This window comes from Pipistrellus kuhlii, unplaced genomic scaffold (genome assembly GCF_014108245.1).
Source record: "Pipistrellus kuhlii isolate mPipKuh1 unplaced genomic scaffold, mPipKuh1.p scaffold_m20_p_3, whole genome shotgun sequence".
NCBI lineage: Eukaryota > Metazoa > Chordata > Mammalia > Chiroptera > Vespertilionidae > Pipistrellus > Pipistrellus kuhlii.
Window position 1 is genome coordinate 90,546,560 of NW_023425529.1, and position 21,729 is coordinate 90,568,288.

General features: G+C 36.9%; 1 protein-coding gene across 11 annotated transcripts in view; it reads left to right on the forward strand.

Moving 5' to 3' along the window:
- The window catches only part of FRY (FRY microtubule binding protein), a 459,465-nt gene that overhangs the window by 264,547 nt on the left and 173,189 nt on the right, over nt 1-21,729 (forward strand). For all 11 annotated transcript variants that reach the window (XM_036454766.2, XM_045588489.1, XM_045588490.1 and 8 more), the window contains 6 exons: nt 4,624-4,725; nt 8,396-8,499; nt 8,929-9,037; nt 11,208-11,294; nt 17,970-18,141; nt 19,756-19,888. In XM_036454766.2, coding sequence (XP_036310659.1) covers nt 4,624-4,725; nt 8,396-8,499; nt 8,929-9,037; nt 11,208-11,294; nt 17,970-18,141; nt 19,756-19,888 — 707 coding nt within the window. The remainder of the gene's footprint in view (nt 1-4,623; nt 4,726-8,395; nt 8,500-8,928; nt 9,038-11,207; nt 11,295-17,969; nt 18,142-19,755; nt 19,889-21,729) is intronic.

The following is a 21,729-nucleotide window of genomic DNA, read 5'->3' on the forward strand; positions in this document are numbered from 1 at the left end:
TCCTGGTTCATAGGTCAACACTCATTCACTAAGCCACCCTGCTCAGGCTGTGCAAATAAATTTTATATGCATATTTCAGTCTATGCTCCTGCCCTACACCACACTGTTGTCTGTGTCTCTGAGGTTTCTTTTTTGCTTAATCTCTTTACCTTTTTCATCTAGCCACCTGCCCCTTTCCCTCTGACAGCTGTCAGTCTGTTCTCTGTATCTATGGGTCTGTTTCTATTTTGTTTGTTAGTTAATTTTATTCATTAGATCCCATGTATAAGTAAATCATATGGTACTTGTCAGTCTTGAAACAATAAAAATCCTAGAAGAAAACAGGCAGTAAAATCTAGGACATTTCTCATAGCAATATTATTGCTTACATACATATCTCCTTGGGAAAGGAAAATGAAAGGGAAAATATAAGCAAATGGGACTACATCAAACTAAAAAGTTTTTGCACAACTTTTTATCAACAAAATGAAAAGACAACCCACCATATCTGCCAATGGTATATGTGATAAAGGGTTAATATCCAAAATGTATAAAGAACTTATAAAAAATAAACACCAAAAAACAACAACAATCCAATTAAAAAATGTACCAATGGCCTGAATAGACACTTCTCTAAAGAGAACATACAGATGATCAATAGACATATGAAGAAAACTTCAACTTCATTAATCATCAGGGAGATGCAAATTAAAGCCACAATGAGATATCACCTCATACCTATCAGAATTGCTATTATAAATAAATCCACAAACAGCAAGTGTTGACACTGGGTAAGATGAGGACAAAAGAGAACTCTCTTGCACTGTTTGTGGGAATGCATACTGGTGCAGCCACTGAGGAGAGCATTATGGAGTTACCTCAAAGCTATCATTTAGAATCTAAGGTCACATAAAAAGCTTCCCAAACAAGAGAAAACTTAAGTTCATCACTACAAAACCAGTATTACATGAAATGTTAAAGGGTCTTCTTTAAGAAGAAGAAGAAGAAAAACATGGCAATAAATGTATATCTAAAGAGAACCAAGATGGTAGCATAGATAAACACCTGTACTTGAATCCTCTCACAACCACATCAAAATTACAACTAAAATATAGAATAACCATCATTCAGAACTGCCTAAAGTTGACCCCACCCCGTCAAATTTGCAGCTCTACCCAAGCTGTTTGCAGCAGCTTTTTCATATGAATGGCTGTCCTGGATCAGAGTTCAGAATTTGCTAAAATATCTTAAACAAGCTGCAGCTGGTGACAATGTACCCCAAACTTATCAATAAAAGGCCCAATAGAGTCCTGACTCTAGCACCAGCTTACCTTGCTTCACAGCTGTACCTTACCTCCTGAACAGCAGTTCTCTCACTGTAGTTGTAGCTGGTCCTCATAGCCAATTGTTTTGGACGTCAGCTCTTCCCAGAGATTCCAACAGCAATTAAACGTCAACTATAAGACTGTACACACAACCCACACAAGAACACACCTAGAGTGCTCAGTTCAAGTGACTGGGGAGGCTGAGCTACTGGGCCCTAAAGCACCTACTATACAAGACCACTGTACCAATTCCAGAAGACATAGCAGCTCTGCCTAATATAGAGAAATAAACACATAGAAGCAGCTAAAATGCAGAGACAAAGAAGCATGTCACAAATGAAAGAAGTGGAAGCAAGCAAACTACTGGATACAGAGTTTAAAATCATGGTTATAAGGTTACTCAAGGATCTTCATGAAACTTTCAAGAATCTTAGTGAGAATGTCAAAGACATGAGAAAGGACCAGTCAGAAATTAAGCACACACTAACTGAAATAAAGAGCAATTTACATGGATTTAACAGTACAGTAGAAGATTCTGAGAATCAAATAACAATTTGGAATATGAGTAAGCAAAAAATACCCAATCAGAAGAGCAAAAAGAAAAAAGAATCCAAAAATATAAAAATAGTATAAGGAGCCTCTGGTACTTCAAGCATATCAACATTTGCATTATGGAAGTACCAGAAGAAAAAAGAGAGATAAGAAGATATTGAAAATCTACCTGAAGAAATGATGACAGAAAATTTCCCTTACTTGGTGAAAGAAATAGACTTATAAGTCCAGGAAGCACAGAGGAACCCAGAGTGGCTCACACCAAGACACATCATAATTAAAATGCCAGGGGTTAAAGACAAAGCGAGAATCTTAAGAGCAGCAAGAGAAAAGCAGTTAGTTACCTACAAGGGAGTGACCATAGATCTGTCAGCTGATCTTTAAATATATATTTTATTGATTTTTTACAGAGAGGAAGGGAGAGGGATAGAGAGTTAGAAACATCGATGAGAGAGAATCATTGATCAGCTGCCTCCTGCACACCCCCCACTGGGCATGTGCCCGTAACCAAGGAACATTCCCTTAACCAGAATCGAATCTGGGACCTTTCAGTCCGCAAGCCAATGCTCTTATCCACTGAGCCAAACAGGTTTCGGCTGTCAGCTGATTTCTTAACAGAAATTTTGCAGGCCAGAAGGGAGTGGCAAGAAATATTGAAAGTGATGAATAGTAAGGACCTACAACAAAGATTACTCTACCCAGCAAAGTTCTCATTTAGAATTGAGGGTCATATAAAGAGCTGCACAAACAAGAAAAAGTTAAAGGAGTTCATCACCACCAAACCAATATTATATGAAATGTTGGAGGGTAGTATTTAAGAGGAAGAAGAGATAAAAATATATATGAACAATAATACATACCTATCAGCAATCAAATCTAAAAATCAAGATAAATGAACAAGAAATCTAATGAACAAAATAAACTGGTGAACAAAACAGAATCCAAGCATGAAAGCATGGAACAGACTGATGAATCTCAGAAGGAAGGGAGGAGGGAGAGATGAGAAGATATTAACCAAAGATCTTACCTATGGCACAGACAGTAGGGTGGTGAAGGCCTGGGGTGGGGCAGGGACTGGTTGGAAGGGACAGCGGGGGGAAAGAGCAGGTATCTGTAATACTCTCAACAATAAACATTTTTTAAATTACTTAGAAAAATAAGACAAAATAAACTTATAGAACAGAAACAGACTTTATAGAACAGAAACAGACTTTATAGGTAATAGAGAACATTTTGATGGTTGTTGGATGGGAAGGGTGTTGGGGGCATGGATGAAAAAGGTGAAGGGATTAAGAAGTACAAATTGGTAGTTACAGAAGAGTCATGAGGATGCAAATAGGGAATATAGTCAATAATATTCTAATAACTATGTATGATATCCGATAGGTACGAGATTTATCAGGTTGGTCACTTAGTAAGTTATATAATGTCTAATCACTGAGTGTACACCTGAAACTAATATAATATATGACAACTGTAATTGAAAAACAAAAAGTGGTTTAAATATTTTTTTAAAAAGAAATATTGAGGTAGCAGAAACTTAATGGAACCTAGAATTACAATCTAAAATCAACTACTTCTGAGTTTGTTAAATCTTAAATTGAAATCTAGTATTATTCCCCTACCAATTCACATCCCACAATGATTTTATATTTAAGCCATGTGCATAAACATGTATTGTCTGCACATACTTTTAATAAATTGTTGGAATGAAAAAAAAAGTGATTGTTTTAATAAGAAAAAATAAAGTAAATTAAAAACAAGTCAATGAATTGCTAAGTACTGACTCTCATTGTGGCAATTGCTTTTTTGCTAATTCAAATTAATGGACAAGCCAGTAATATTTTTTAAAATCTTCACTAGCCTTAATTTTGGGGGGAGCCATAAAGGTATATGGCCTCTGGCTCAGCAAAGTGGCGTCAGGTCTGCATGTACATTTCTTGGGTGGCTGCCCATTTGCTTTTCTGTGTTCTCCAGCTGCTGCAGGCAACTAGCCCATTTAGGCTGGAAAAGTGCAGAAGCACCTCTGTTTATTCAGTCATAAGAATTCCTTCTGTGGTTACATTTGTCTTGGTGGAGTTTACCAATGCAATAACATTTCTTTTAGGAATCTTGTTTAATTACAGAAAGATAACATGCAAAAAAGAAATATATACACCTACCTCTAAGTCAGGGACAAACTAGTAGATGCTTTATAAGCAAAAAAGCCAGTAACATTTTCAAAATTAGTGTGCCTTCCTCCTTTCCCTCTTAGGATTGAGAGTGATTAAAAAGAGAGAGAGAAAGTTTGATCCTGCACAGATTTCCTCAGTGGTTAGAGTGGATTGAGGGGTCCCAAGTTTGATTCCTAGTCTAGGGCACATTTTTGGGTTGCAGGTTGCTGGTTTGGGTGCATGCAGGAGACAACCAATCTCTCTTTCTCTTCTCCCCTCCCTTCCACTGTCTCTAAAACTCAACGGGGAAAAAAATAAGCTCAAGTGAGGATTAAACAAAAAACACAAGCCAAAAAATGAGTTTGTGTTTAACATTCAGAAGTGAAGACTAAATTAATGAATCAGATTTTACTTATTGAACATGAAAGTTGTACACAATATATAACTCTATTCATCCCCATTGTCATCAAAAAGCCTTTGTGAAATATCCACCTCTGTGTTATAAGGACCCTGTTTATTCTGGCCCATTCAGGCCACATAAGGAGGTTTCAGAGAACTTGTGTTAACTGGTTTGTTGGACTATAATCCTCTGGATGTTGTCTTCTTTTCCTCAGGCCTTGTACCCACTGGTCACCTGTCTGCTCTGTGTCAGTCAGAAGCAGCTGTTCCTGAACAGGTGGCACATTTTCCTCAACAACTGCTTATCCAACCTTAAGGTTAGTATTGTTGGCTCAAAAAGTCTTTCATAAAAATATATATGATTCTTAATCTGGTATATGTGCTTTTGAGAGTGATTTCTGATATTTGCAGGGGAATTATCATGTCCTGTTGGAATATAGAAAATTAAAAAATATTATTAAGGGCTCTCCTTATCATATATAGTCAATTTAAGAAGATAACTTAGGGGTAAGAGAAATCACTTCAGATATCTTTTCTGAATCACTTTAAAAGTAAAATTAAATTCCTTCCTCTCATATGCCTCTTGTCACATTTTATGTAAATTATTTTTTAAAAAGGAAGTCACACTTCATTGGCAGAGCATGTGAATTGATTTCAGAAGCTCCTGTATTGCCTTTAGGAATATATTTGAGTCTAGGAACATATTTGAGAAAGAAGTTCCATTCTGTGGGATGACTGATTTGGTAATAGAGAGCACTTATTTCTTGTCGCTGTTATTTGTGATTACTTTTTTTAAGGTATTCTCTTTGAGCCACATGCCAGTCTGTCAGGCCCACGCCTTCATTGACCAGATCTCTTCAGGGAGGCAGCATGAGGGTCTGGTGACATGAGAAATAAAGTCATGGACCCCAAAACTGTGAAAACTATAAAGAAAACAACTATGTTGATTAGCTTTAAAATTGGCTTTAAAATTTGCAAGTGGTAAATTCATTTTAAGTTTTAGTGACCTATTGATAAAAAAAACAACTAAATGAAAACCATCCCTAATATAGAATGTATTTTTCACAATTATGCCATTGTGTCCAAAGATATTAAATTTGTTTATAAGTTTGATATTTGCTTCTTAAGAGTTTTTGAGAAATATACTCAGCTATAAAATCCTGTATGTGTTTATTATACATGTTGCCTTTTTTGCTATAAGATACTCTAATTTGATGAAGGGGTTAAGATTAATTATATTATTTTGGCATTTATCATAATTACACAATAATCTGTTTCAGAGCTGTTTTAAGCAACAGCTATGTACTGACTCTAAAAGCTGATTATAAATTCCAAGACTGGAACTATTCATTTTCTTCAAATTGGCAGTGAATTATAATAGCAATGGATATATAATTAAGCTTTTAAGTATTCTGAAAAACAAAAACTTTCCGGGTTATCAACTATGATATAATGGCCACTTTCAGATATTTTATTTAGGGATTTATCCAATGTCATTTTTTTGTAAAAACTTTTCAGCTATTCAGTAATTGATTCTAGTTAAACTTTTGTGTATTACATTTCATACAGATAGAAAGTGGTCATTATTGTTCAAAACAAAAAGAGAAATTATTACAAATGTCCACAGTGCATTTATATATATGCTAGATGTGTTTTAGATTAATTTTAGTTAGAATTAAAATTATATTTTGCATGGCAATTTATTGCTGTGGCCACAAATACCAAAATCCTTTGTCCAAAGTTGCTTTTGAAGTAGGCTAATCTTAGTTTGGAACTTAACTGCTTTAAAATTATTGTTTGGAGTGCTAGTCAAAACCCACCCAAAAGTCTTACTAATCTATCTATATATATATATATATATATATATATATATATATATATATATATATATATATATATATATATATGCAAAGTGTCCCCCTCGGGAGTTCAACTGGGACCTTGAGTTGGATCACTCACTATGACATGCACTGACCACCAGGGGGTGGTGTGGAAGGCTCCCTTTGGCAGCCACAGCAGGAAGGCCCCAATAGGCTCGGTTAGTTCTGGTTGCTGGCCAGGCCTAGGGACCCCACCTGTGCATGAATTTCATATGCCAGGCCTCTAGTAAGGTTATAAACAGCCCTAGAGAGAAGAGTTTCTCCATGCAAACACTTCAAGCATTGAGATTTGTAAAAGAGAAAGGCAGTGAGAACACAGAGTCAATAGTATAGAGACTGAACCAGATTCTAGAATTTAGTTCAATTCACAAGGTACTTATGAAGTGCCCATTGGATACGGGCTAGGGAAGGTACTGGAAGTATCAATCCACTGAAAAAGGCAGGAATTCCAATAGATGTCCAGGGTAAAAATGCCCCCTTTTTCAAGATGTCTAAACATGAAGTTGAAGAGCTCTATTAGAGGTTTGTTCATCAGGAGACACTCAGGAGGGAACACTTTTAATGGGATGGGTTTCAGGACACTGAGAAAAAACAGAAAGGCCTGCACAAGTAGACTATACAGGGGTAGGGTTCATCTGATAGAAAGGAAGGACTCAGGGGTGGGGGTAGGGAAGTCATCTCCTGACATGGAAATGGATGAATATTGCCTACCTAAGGTTTAGGGAGCTTGTGGGAGATACAGGATGGGAGGTAGGAAAGGTAGGTTAGAGCCACGTATTGGCTGTTCAGTTATGCCATGTCAAAAAAAATGTTAACTTGATACCATAGGCATTGGGAGCCACTCAACCCATGGTTTTTAAATAGAAAAGAATATAATTAGATAGGAGAGCACAGAGGCTGTTTCCTCCTCTGGGTGATGTGTTATTGCCTGAAAGCTGGTAGCTGTGCTATAGCTGGTTTTCCTGCCTTGTTTCTGTTTCCTAAGACAGGGTTTCTTACATATCTCCTCGATCATAGTGGCTTCCTGTTATCATTATGAGAATTCTGCTCTCTTACTCAATGAGGCATGTAGGAGCACCCTCATGTGACTCCTGCCTTCCTCTTGAGCCTCACTGACCACCGCTCCCTCACTTGTTCCCACACACTGGCATAGCTCTCCTAGAGCTATGTGCTGTTGCCTCTGCCTAAAGTATTCTCCCTTTCCATTATTTTTTAAAATATATTTTTATTAATTTCATAGAGGAAGGGAGGAGGAGAGATAGTAACATCAATGATGAGAAAGAATTATTGATTGGCTGCCTCCTGCACGTTCCCCTCCCTCATGGGGATCAAGCGGCAACACAGACCAGGAATTGAACTGTGACCTCCTGACCACTGAGCCATGCTGGCCAGGCTCCCATTATTATTTATAGCATTCAAGATTTCTAGTGCCAAGCACAGTACCTGGCCCAGAGTAGATGAATTGATTAAAGTTCACTTGAGTTTCAGGCCACAAATGACCTGACCTTGTTCCTTGAGTTTACCACAGGTTCCCCTTCTCGTCCTCTAACTCTATCCCTACCAGTTTTTCACACTGTCTTAGATCTTGATTGCTTTATTATCTGTCTCCCAGCTCCTATAGTTTGGGAATACCTCAGGAAAAGGATTATCTTTTATATCTATCTCCCAGGTTCTAGCACAGTGCCTTACTGTATATTAGCTTCAATAAATGTTTAAGAGTAATTAGATGGGAGTGGAGCTTGAGGAATCAAAGCAATAATAATGTTGACAAGAATATAACTGCAATAGAAAGAATAGATTGGTTCTCCTCTTGGTGCTAAAAGAATGAGCTCCCTGGTACTGGAGAGAAAAAAAAGGCAATCTCAAGTTTTCACTTTGCAAAGGAGAGAATGACATGCCTCCCCCCAGAACTACTCTGTCCTATCCTCTAGGCTATTTGAATCCTCCTGATAGATGATTTACCCAATGGACACCAAGAGGCAAAGACCTCACAGGTCCCTGATTATATGGTGTCCCTTGTAGGGGCCCTTCATTCCCAGGCACTGAGAAAAGAATAATCATATGTTACCATTTACTCTGCAATCTTACATCTTGGTTTCTGTTGTAGAATAAAGACCCCAAGATGGCTCGAGTTGCACTGGAATCTCTGTACAGATTACTTTGGGTTTACATGATTCGAATCAAATGTGAAAGCAACACAGCTACTCAGAGGTAAGGCACTGGCCTGGGGTAACGGTAATCACATCACTGAGTTCATGTAGCCACATTGCTCAGCCAGTGAGATGATTCTTTGTTTTATTACTACCTACACTAACCCAATTAGAAGCTGACGGTTCCTGTAAGATCTAAGTCCTTGGCTCAGCAGCCGTGACAGAAACTCCAGCCTCAACTGGGACTACCAAGTTCCATGTCCAGGGATACATTTGTCACATTAAAAAAGAAATGACTACAATTTTCCAACTGTCTGTAGTTGGAACACTTTTCAGAGAGCAATTATGCTAATAGGAAGGGATAAAGTGGTTTGTTTTCTTTTTCTGAATTTTGTCTGATACTAAGATAAGGTGAAACATCTGCTATTTTCCCTTGACGAACTGGCGCTCAGCCAATCTTGCTTGTTTTCTTTTTTCCATTATCTTTCAGCCGTCTTATAACCATCATCACAACACTTTTCCCCAAAGGGTCCCGTGGTGTGGTACCAAGGGATATGCCTCTGAACATCTTTGTGAAAATCATTCAATTCATTGCCCAGGTAATGGACAAGCTCCTGGCGTGAGTCTTCTAGTTATCTTTAAGTAGCCAGTCTCCTTCTTGGGATGTACTAACAGATAAGGTATCTAAAATATCTTATGTGTATTGACTTTTCAGGATGGGTTTATAAGTGTTTTCACACATAGCTAGTGACTTTTGCTTCAAAACAAATTGTGACAAGGGAACATAGAGTGCTTTCAGCATGTGACAAATGAAGGAACAGAGACAGAGTTTAAGTGATTCACCTAAGGTCCTAGAGCATATTACTAAAGGTGTCTCTGAAACTCATAACTCATGACCGGAATCATAGTCTCTGGCTTCCTCCTCTCCTCTCCCCCCCCCATGATTCTCTGCTCTGGATTATGCAAATCAGGAGGGAAGAGAAGAGACTGATGTTTGAAGGAAACCAAAAGATAATTTAGTGAAATTTGATGAGTAAAGAATAATGCTAAAACTTTCATTCTATGAAAAAGAAGAATGTAATAGGAATATTAGCATTTATCAAGCATTCTTTGCTAAGAATAGTATTAAATTACTTAAAAACTGGGACAAATAATATAGTTTTTAGTGTTTAATTTACTATTTAGACCTTAGATTTTTGCTTTATAATTTACTTTGTGAGTAAATGGTTTTACTCCAACTTTGTGATTTACAAAGAAATATGAAAAGAAAATTATTCCAGCTCAGTCTGTGCCTTGAGCCAGCTCTATACCCGTGAACAAGTCAGAACATCTTTTTTCTCAGTTTCTTTATCTGTAAAATGTGAGCGAAAATGCTTGCCCATTATACCTACAACAGAATGTTGAGTGAATAAAGGGAAATAATAGTTATGAAAATACTGTTGAAACACAATTGACATTGATAAAAGACATAAGTTTAATTGTTACTATCTATAATAATAAAAGGGTAATATGCTAATTAGACTGGACAAAACTGGGTCTGGAGGGAAGCCGGCCTGGGTCTCAGGGTCCTGCAGGTGGCCAGAGGGAAGCCAGCCTGGATCCCGGGTGCCAGAGGGAAGCTGGTGCAAGCAGTTGGGGGAAGAAGACCTACTTTTGCATGAATTTTATTCATTAGGCTTCTAGTTTATTTATTTTTTTAATATATTTTATTGATTTTTTTACAGAGAGGAAGGGAGAGGGATAGAGAGCTAGAAATGTCGATGAGAGAGAAACATTGACCAGCTGCCTCCTGCACACCCCTTACTGGGGATGTGCCTGCAACCAATGTACATGCCCTTGACCGGAATCAAACCCGGGACCTTTCAGTCCGCAGACCAACGCTCTACCGCTGAGCCAAACCGGCTTCGGCTTCACTTGTAAAATCATTTGTTGTAATATGAGCCAAAGAATTTGAAATGCTAGAGAATAGAAGAAAATTATAATTTTGCAGTGGCTTTTAAATAATACATTGTAAACTTAATTTCAAGAGGGTGTCAGCATTTGCAAGACAAGCAGGAAAAGTTGAGCCTGAATATAAGCCCAGAGACTTCAAGTCTTTTTATTTTTCCTTTGTTGTTTTTGGGTTATTAGTCATTCTGTGCTTGGGAGAATAATTGCATAGCTATACTAATAAAAGGGTAATATGTTAATTAGACCAGGAGACCTTCCAGACAAAGCCATGGTGGCAAGACCAAGGCAGAGGCAGTTAGGGGCGATCAGGCCAGGAGGGGAGGGCAGTTGGGGGCAAGCAGGCTGGCAGGGAGGGGAAGTTTGGGGCAAGCAGGCTGATTGGGGAGGGAGGCAGTTGGGGGAAAGCAGGCTGGTAGTCAGAGTGGTTAGGGGCAATCAGGCAGGCAGGCAGGTGAGCGGTTAGGAGCCAGCAGTCCCAGATTGCAAGACGGATCCCAGATTGGAAAAGGTGCAAGCCAGGCTGAGGGGCACCACCCCCCGTGCATGAATTTTGTGCACCGGGCCACTAGTATTACATATAATTGCACATAATTGCATTACACTGAGAGCATCCCTGTGCATTACACAAAAACAGAAGCAGCTGCACCAAAGATTCAATGGGCATGCTCTTCCTTGGGGAGTCCTCATGATCTGTGACACTGAGTAGGATTTCTACTCTTAGTAGCCACCTGCTTGGTACAGATGATGAAAGTAGTATTTCATGTTTAATTTGTATCTTAACACTTTTTCATTTGTTTTGTTTTCTCTTTTTCACTACAGGAACGTTTAGATTTTGCAATGAAAGAAATCATCTTTGATTTTCTTTGTGTGGGAAAACCCGCAAAAGCTTTCAGTCTCAACCCAGAGGTATGAGTGATTGTTTTCTGTTCCCATGGGCATTGATAGAGCCACACCTTTGTAATTCTGGAGAATGGATGAAAAACATCTTCTCTAAAAGTCTTCTATGTGTTTCTGTCCATGTTATTTGGCTAAATAGTACAAATGATGGCATTTGAGAAGTAAGATTTTAGATGAATAGACTTAGAATGATGAAAGGTTGATATGCTACCAGATTCTGATCATTTATAATAGCTTACACTATGCCCCCAAAGATAATCTCTCACTATAAGACCAGTTGTTTTATTTTTTATTTTATTTTTTAAAATATATTTTATTGATTTTGTACAGAAAGGAAGGGAGAGAGATAGAGAGTTAGAAACATCGATGAGAGAGAGTCATCGATCAGCTGCCTCTTGCACACCCCCCATTGGGGATATGCTCACAACCAAGGTACATGCCCTTGACCGGAATCGAACTCGGGAACCTTCAGTCCCCAAGCCGATGCTTTATCCATTGAGCCAAACCGGTCTCGGTCAGTTGTTTTATTTTATTTTTAAGTCAGTGCATTTATTTGTAATTATTTTGATGCAGATTAACTAGCTGAACATTAATTAAGAACTGATAAAGCAGAAAAAATAAACATCTAATAAAGTACTAAAATCTAATGAGATTAAATAAATGATGTATGAATATTTGTTTCTGTAGCAGCATGACAACTCAGGGCTAGGCAGTAATGGAAATGAGGATATAGTGGGCATGTGGAGCAATAGGTCTGTGCAAATGAAAAACGCATTTTGCTTTAAACTTTTTAAAACACATTGGCCAATGGAAATATGCCTGACAAACCACCTCTGTATAGCCCTTTTTCTATCAGTCTGTATAAAGAGTACTGGACTGGCAGTCACAGAGCTGGATTTGCTACTTGCCATTGAAGCTACCACTTTTACCAACTATGTGACATTTACCACTCTGTACTTTAGTTCATCCATAAGTACAATGGACAAAATACTTTCTTAGGTCACAGAATTATGATATTATGATACTACAAATTTGAAAGAAGGGAAGTAAAAAAGGAGAGAAGGAAGAAGTTGCACACCATACAGTTCTTTTTAAAAGATTATTCCTATCATAACTGTGACATTGTCTAGATCTTTCATTCTATCAGTGAAAAAGGAGATCCAGACACTCCAAATAAGCAGCTTTTTAGTAGCAAAGGGAGCCTAAGTCTTCTGCTGTCTTCATGCTTCTTCCCTCCACACCCTGGATTCTCTTCTTGGTGATAAGGTCACCACAGATACATATAGGGACAGCTGTAGAAATCCCCAAAGGAGTTTCTTTCTGGTGTCTGTTAAAGGCTTCTGAAATGGCTGCTACCAGGGTTCATGGGCCAATGGGAAAGGGACAAAGCCAGTAAAAATCCATGGCATTTGGGTTGGCTTGAGCTCAGGCCACAATTAGTAAAGAGTCTTCTCTTGAAGGAAGGTTCTCAAAAACATTTTTCACCTTTAGGAGTCATGGTTCTTGCATCTTTAACAATCAGTTAAAGATTGACAAGGTATGTGCAGCTTCACACTTGTGTGACTCCCAATTCGGCTGTATAAGATGCCCCTCGATTTTCAGTCTAACAATTTTAGAAAACAATAGCGTCTTATACATGGAAAAATATGGTAGGTTCATGTGATCTAGTGAGTCATTTAGGATTGCTGTTTCTTTGCTGATTTTTTTTGTTTAGAGAATTCATCCAATGGTGTCAATGGGGATCGTATTGCTGTCAATCTCCCCCTTGATATCTTCCAGAAGTTTTGTATGTATTTGTGTGCTCCTGTACTGGGTTCATATATGTTTACCAGAGTTATATCTTTTGTTGAATTGCTTCCTTTAGTATTATGAAGTGGTCCTCCTTATTTCTTGTTATGGCCTTCACTTTGAGGTCTATTTTGTCAGATATAAATATTGCTACCATAGCTTTTTCTTCATTTCCATTCGCCTGAAAAAATTTTTCCATCCTTTCACTATAGTCGGTGTGAGTCCTTTATTCTGAGGTGGGTCTCTTGTAGACAGCACATATATGGGCCATGTTTTATTATCCATTCATCTACCTTATGTTTTTTTATTGGAGCATTTAATCTATTACATTTAAGGTTATTATTGATAGGTACTTGTTTGTTGCCATTTTTATTCATTATGCCTGTGTTCCTTCTTCCCTTTCTATTACTTCTTTTTACATCAGTCCCTTTAGCATATTTTACATTGGTAGCTTGGTGGTAATAAACTATATTGGCCTTTATTTGTCTGCAAAGCTCCTGATTTCCCCTTAAATTTTGAATGATAGCCTTGCTGGATAGAGTATTCTTAAATTCAGTCCCTTGCTTTACATCACTTTGTATATTCAATTCCATTCCCTTCAGGCCTAATATGTTTCTGTTGAGAAATCAGTTGATAGTTTAATCAGAGATCCCTTGTAAGTACCTTTCTGACTCTCTCTGGAAGCCTTTAAGATTCTTACTTTGTGGTTGATTTTTGCCAATTTGATTACAATGTATCTTGGTATCTGTCTTTTGGGGTTCATCTTGTTTGGGATTTTGTGTGCTTCTTGGACTGGTGTTATTTTCTTCCCAAAATCAGGGAGATTTTCTGTCATTATTTCTTCAAACAGGGTTTCTATTCCTTGCTCAGCATCCTTTCCTTCTGGCACCCCTATTATGCACATATCGTCTTGTTTCCTATTGTCTCAAAGCTTCTTTAGGCTCTTCTCTTGCTTTTTAAGTTTTGTGTTTTTTTTCCAGTTGCTCCTCTTCTTGTGTGATTTTTTTCTACTTATCTTTTAACTCGCTGACGCAAACTTCAGTTTCTTCTGGTCTACTATTGAGACTTTCCAATGTGTTCATTATTGCAGTTATGTCATTCTTCATTTCCTCTTGATTCTTACACGTTTTTTAATATTTCTTCCATCCTTTAAAACATCCTTAAAACCATTGTTCTGAATTCTTTCTCTGAAAAAATTGCTTGCCTCCATTTCATTCTTTCCCCTCTTCTGGTGATTCCTCCTTTTCTTTCATATGGGGTTGTTTCTTTGTCTCCCCATTTTTCCTGTTCCTTTGTGATTTTTTCTACATATTAGATCAAACTGCTATGCCACCCAGATTTTTAAAGTGTGTCTTTAAAAATAGTAGACGTTTTGTGAGCCCAGTGGTGCAGTCTCTCTGGTCTGCTCAGTTGGGTATTCTAGGGATGGCCCCTACTTGGGATATTTGGGTTCTTGTGGTATAGTTGAGTCTTCAGTGTTATTGTCATGTTTGTGAAAGTACAGATGTTCTGGTACCTTCTGACCTTTTAAGGTTATTGTACTGGGAGTGTCTTACTGACTGATCTTCCAGAGCTGTTATTATGTCTTACCTGAGCCCAAGGGAGATAACACTCTGACTCAGAATGGCCTTCCTTTTTTTTTTAATTCTTTTTTATTGAATTTATTAGGGTGACCCTGGTTAAAAAACATATTCAGGTTTCAGGTGCACAGTTCTACAACACATCACCTGTACATTGTATTGTGTGTTTACCACTCCAAGTCAGGCCTCCTTCCATCACCATTTGATGAATCAAGCTCATCAAGCATCACCCTATCCATAAGTTGTACTCCTTTTTTTTTTTTGCTCAATCCCTCCACACACACACACACACACACACATCTAGCCACTCCCCCAACAGCTGGCAGCCTGCTCTCTATCTGTATGTCTCTGTTTTGCTTGTTAGTTCATTTTGTGTGTTTTTTGCTGTTGTTCTTTTAAAAAAATAATAATAATTCTTTATTGTTGAAAGTATTATATATGTCATCTTTTTCCCCCCATTGGCCCCCTCCAGCCCACCCCCACCCGCATCCCAGGATCTCACTACCCCATTATCTGTGTCCATGGCCATGCACATATGCATACAAGGTTCGTGGTTGATTACCTCCTATCCACCAACCTCCCCTACCTTCTCTCTGAGATTCCGCACTCTATTTTATGCTTCCATGTCTCTGGATCCATTCTGTTCATCAATTTATTTTGTTACTTAGATTCCACATATGAGTGAGATCATGTGATATTTATCGTTATCTGATTGACTTATTTCACTTAGCATGATAATCTCCAGGTCCCTCCATGCTGTCTCAATGGGTTAGAGATTCTTCTTCTACTCCTCCTCCTCCTCCTCCTCCTCCTCCTCCTCCTCCTCCTCCTCCTCCTCCTCCTCCTCCTCCTCCTTCTTCTTCTTCTTCTTCTTCTTCTTCTTCTTCTTCTTCCTACTGCATAATATTCCCTGGTATAAATGTGCCACAGCTTTTTTTATCCACTCATCTACTGATGGGCACTTGGGCTGTTTCCAGATCTTAGCTATTGTAAATTATGATACTATGAACACAGGGGTGCACACATTCTTTCTGATTGGTATTTCATATTTTTTAGAATATATTCCTAGAAGTGGGATCACTGGATCAAATGGAAGTACCATATTTAATTTTTTGAGGAAACTCCATATCGTTTTCCATAAGGCTGCACCAGTCTGCATTCCCACCAGCAGTGTACTTGGGTTCCCTTTGTTCCACATCCTCGCCAGTAACAATACTTATCATTTATTGATTTGTTGGTGCTAGCTATTCTGACAGGTGTGAGGTGATACCTCATTGTCATTTTAATTTGCATCTCTCTAATGATCAGTGACTTTGAGCATTTTTTTATATGTCTCTTGGCCATCTGTATGTCCTCTTTGAGGAAGTGTCTATTTAGGTCCTTTGCCTATTTTTCAATTGGATTGTTTCTCTTTCTTCTGTTAAGTTGTATGAGTTCCTTATATAGTTGGGGTATTAACCCTTTATCAGCTGTATCATTGCCAAATATATTCTCCCTTTTCATTTTGTTTATGGTTTCTTTTGCTATGCAGGAGTTTTTCAATTTTGATATACAGTCTCATTTGTTTATTTTCACCTTAGTTTTCTTTGCCCTAGGACCATGGTCAGCAAACTGCAGCTCGCGAGCCACATGAGGCTCTTTGACCTTTTGAATGTGGCTCTTCCACAAAATACTATGGCCTGGCGAATCTATTTTGAAGAAGTAGCATTAGAAGAAGTTTAAATTTTAAAAATTTGGCTCTCAAAAGAAATTTCAATCATTGTACTGTTGATATTTGGCTATGTTGACTAATGAGTTTGTCGACCACTGTCCTAGACAATGTATCCATAAACATACTGCTGCGAGAGATGTGTGAGATTTTGCTGCCTATGGTTTCTTTTAGGATTTTCATAAAAAACTTACATTTAAGTATTTTATCCATTTTGAGTTTATTCTTGTGTATGGTGTAAAGTTGGTGGTCTAGTTTCAATTTTTTGTATGTATCTGTACAATTTTCCCAATAACATTTATTGAAGAGACTATCTTGACTCCACTATACTAGTATGCTCTTGTCCCTTTATCAAATATTAATTGATCGTAATGGCTTGGGATGATTTTGGGGGTCTCTGTTCTGTTCCATTGATCTATATGCCTGTTCTTGTGCCAGTACCAGGTTGTTTTGATTATGGTGGTTTTGTAATATAACTTTAAATCTGGTATTGTGATTCCTCCAACTTTTTTCTTCTTTCTCAAGATTGCCACAACTATCCAGGGTCTTTTTAGATTCCATAAAAAATTTTAATGTATTTGTTCTCGATCTATAAAATATGCTGTTGGTATTTTAATAGGGAGTACATTGAATCTATAAATTGCTTTGGGTAGTATAGACTTTTTTTTTTTTTTTTTTTTTTTAGTATGGACATTTTAATGATGTTGATTCTACCAATCCATATTAGTACATTTTGTTCATTAGATTCCACATATGAGTGAAATAACATGGTACTTGTCTTTCTCTGACTGGCTCATTTCACTTAGCATAATGCTCTCCAGTGCCATCCATGCTGTTAAAATGGGTAAAATGTCTTTCTTTTTTGCAACTGAATAGTATTCCATGTATATACCACAGCTTTTTTGTCCTCTCATCTACCAGACACTTGGGCTCTTCCAAATTTTGGCTATTGTAAATAAAGCTGCAATAAACAGAGGGGTGCATATATTCTTTCAAATTGATGTTTCTGGTTTCTTCAGATAAATTCCTAGAAATGGAATTGGTGTTTCTTCTTATAATTTCATGTGTTTTTATCAGTAATAGGTTCTGTGGTGTTGAGTTTTTAAAATTTATTTTCCTACTTTTCAGCCTTTTGAATCAAAAGTCAACCACCTGCAATTCCAAGCTGGTGATTTTTGTTTTGTCTTCCTCAAGTGGAAATTCTCTTCTACTTGGTCTTTGTGAATTCACACATGTTGCATCTCTCCTTCAAGGAGACATAGAGCCTTCAGTTTGCCTTAGTTTACCTTAGTTGCAGTTGGTTCGGAGGATGACTGCTCACCTCTGTGAGGTATACCCAGGGTCCCCCAAGCAGAATAATTATGACCATCTCAAATATGCCCTCCAAGACTTGAAAAAGTTCCTGTTTGTTTTCTTGTGATGTTATAACAAATAGTATCAGAAACTGTATTTTATTTTCATAGGTTTGGCATAAAATTCTTGTACCTTTAAAATTGTTTTCCCATACTAATCTAGATGGCAAGCCATACTTAACTACCTTAAAAATGGCTTAATTTTACCACAATAATTGGGTATTTCTTTGTATCATAAATCCACTCTCTCTTACAGAGAATGAACATCGGTTTAAGGGCCTTCTTGGTCATAGCTGATAGCTTACAGCAGAAAGACGGTGAACCACCCATGCCCGTTACAGGCGCTGTCCTCCCATCAGGAAACACATTGAGAGTGAAGAAAACATATTTGAGTAAAACACTCACTGAAGAGGAGGCCAAGATGATAGGTGGGTTTCAAAGATGTGCTAGATAATGGACTTATTAAGTCTTAAAAATGATCCAAAGTATTTACCTTTAGTGACACACTTTGAAAAAAAAATATTTCCTCACCTGAGGATATGTTTATTTTTTTTTATAGAGAAAGGAAGGGGGAGACAAAGGTATATAGAGAAATATCCATATGGGAGAGAAACATTCACTGGTTTCCTCCTGTATGTACTCTGACTGGGAATTGAACACACAACCTAGGCATGTTGCCTGACCAGGCATGGAACCCACAACCTTTTGGTGCATGGGAGGATGCTCCAACCAACTGAGCCATCTGGCCAGGGCAAAAGATGAAAGTAGCTGTGCTGCCCTTTAAACTTTTTTGAAACTTTCTGGTAAACATTTTGCCATGTTAATGTTAGACTCTTCTGTGGTCTTTTCAAACTTCTAATGTTGATTATCTATCATTTTTATTAGATTTCTAAGATATCTGTGTCCTTTGGTAAATAATCTTGTTTATAAAGCAACCACATATACATTTATTTATTCATCCATTTAATTGTTTATTTTTATAGTTTTTTTTCTTCTTTTTTTTCAGTAAAATTAGTTTAATCTGTGTTTTACCACACATACTAGGTTATATTATGGATTTAGCCTATATGAGAGTTTCATTGTAATTTAGCAATCTTAATCCTAAAATATGGTTTTTTGTGTTTACTTCTTTCTGAGTACCTGAATTTATAAACCTACTATAAAATTTGTTAAGATAGTAATTAGAATTTGAAGGCCTAATAAAAATACATGGGGATATCTTTTGCTTTAAATATAGAGTGTTCCAAAAAAAAGTATACACGTATTTTTGAATAATTATAAAAGCAGTGTTTATTAGAATACATTTCATTTTCAAAATTGTGCCATCAGCTTTTAAAGTGTGTTTACATTTTTTGGGACACCTTGTATTTATCTTTTCTGCAATGCTTAAAGGAGTTCAAAAAGATTTAATGCATGAGAAATAACCATTAATAATTATTTTATTAAAGTATACATTATAAATGCAATGCAATTTGTATTATACACATAAACATATAAAATGTATATTTGAAATACATATGCTGTACATGTGTCTTTCCCTGTAGGACACTGACTCTGTATTTAATGAAACCAGTAAAGTAATATAGCTAAAGTACATTTTCTTTTATTTTAAAATTTATGATGTGAAGTCATTTATTTTATTTTATTTTTTAAAATTCACACATATATTTCAGAGTATATCCTCATTCAAAGTGAGAATTTTCTTCATTAATGTTGGTGAATTTTCTTGTACTAATTTAGAAATATAAAAATTCTAAAGTAGAACTTTCTATTTCCTTGTTTAACTATTCTAAAAAATATTTCCTATTGAAGTATTAGAATTCCTACTTATTCTTAATTTAAACAGGTATTTGATGAATACCCACTAAGTGCAGGGCACTGTGCTAACAATCCTGCAGATAAGAGATGAATTAGACTTTGTTCAAAGAAGCCATCACCCATAATAAATCTTCAGTAAAAAATGATGCAGAGGCTAAATACACTAATATTTCATTCTTTGATAAATTTAATCAAAGATGTAAATATAATGCATTTTTTTTCAGGCATGTCATTATATTATTCTCAAGTACGAAAAGCTGTGGACAGCATTTTAAGGCACCTTGATAAAGAAGTAGGAAGGTGTATGATGCTAACTAACGTCCAGATGTTAAACAAAGAACCTGAGGACATGATCACGTGAGTACAGTGAGGACTAAGTCTCAACAAAAGGTTGAATAGCCAGAAGACACCAGCAGAGATTCTTCTCATTTATTCTGTGTAGCTGACCCTTGAACAATGTGGGGAATAGAGGCACTGACCCCTGCACAGTTGAAAATCTGTGGGTAACTTTTTCTCCCCAAAACTTAATTATTTATAGTCTACTCTTGATCAGATATCTCACTGATAACGTAAACAACTGATTAACTTATATTTGTATGCTGTATTTATTATATACTTTATTCTCCCAATAAAGTGAGCTAGGGAAAAGAAAAAGTTATTAAGAAAATCATAAGGAAGATCAAATACATTTACAGTACTGTTCATATTTATTGAAAAAAATCTGTGTAAGTAGACTCATGCAGTTGAAGAACACATGTTGTTCAAGAATCAACTGTATTTTGTTCTTTCCTTTGTAGAATCAGATTTTTAAGAAGTGTTAAGGTTGTAAAAACATACTTTCATAATATTTTACTAACTCTGAAAATTAAGCCTGATATTGATCTATTTTGGTTGTATGGAAGTATCAGGCCAGTAAGTTAGAAAATGGGCTCAAGACTCAAATTCATTGGTTCACATTTTTCTGACATGGTATTTTGCTCTCAAGCTTGATCACAGTGCTATAGTTCATTTTTTCAGAAGTGATGTTTTGTTCCCAAGCTTGATCACCAGTTTACAGACATTACATCTTAATAAATGTCAAGTTCACTTGCTGAATAGTCTCTATGCAACCATGTCATAGAAATGTTGGATTTTAAGAAAGCATTCATAACTTTGAATGTTATATAGAAATGAAATGTTCTTAGCCAAAATCTAAGATCTAGATTTGTAATCAGAGTTCTACAGAAGAAATTCATGCAACTTATATTTGTTATATTTGATTAATTATGGCAGAAACTAAGATGGGGTTTTAACTTAACTTTTTTTTTTAAATCCTCACCCAATGATATCTTTCTATTTATTTTTTTAGGTAGAGTGGAAGGGAGGGAAGAGAGGGAGAGAGAAAGGGAGAAAGAGACAGAGGGAAAGAGAGAGATACACAGAGAGAGAAAGCTTAATGTGAGAGAGACACATCCATTGATTGCCTCCTGCATGTGCCCAACCAGGCCTGGGGATCAAACCTGCAACTGAGGTACATGCCCTTGACCGGGAATCAAACCCACAACTCTTCAGTCTGAACACTGAAGCTCTAACTACTGAGAAAAAACTGTCCAGGGCATTAACTTGAGATCTTAATAAAGTTTCTATTTTGTTGTTGGACTGTGAATTGAATTATATTTGGCACCTGTGGCATAAATTTCCAAAAATATATAGTTAGGAAAATTTTCTTTGTCACTCAGCATATTCAGTTCCAAATACCACAGTTAGTTAAAAGGTTGCTACCTGCCGAAACTGGTTTGGCTCAGTGGAGGGAGGGTACTAAAAGGTCCCGGGTTCAATTCCGATTAAGGGCATGTACCTTAGTTGTGGGTACTTCTCCAGTAGGGGGTGTGCAAGAGGCAGCTGATTGATGTTTTTCTCTCATCGATGTTTCTAACTCTCTATCCCTCTCTCTTCCACTCTGTAAAAAATCAATAAAATATATATATATTTTTTAAGTTGCTACCTATATAGGGAAGTTTATATTGTGGGTGTGTATTTTACAAGGGTGGCATGTTGAAAACAAAGAATGACAAAATGAAGAGTATGAAGAGTAAAAATCACAGAATTATTTTATTAGTAAATAATATTTAGCATCATATAAAGTTAAAATGAAAGCCTTTTCATCAGAGCTCCACTTGAAATCTGTCACCATTCCTTGGCTCGGTGTGATTCTTCCA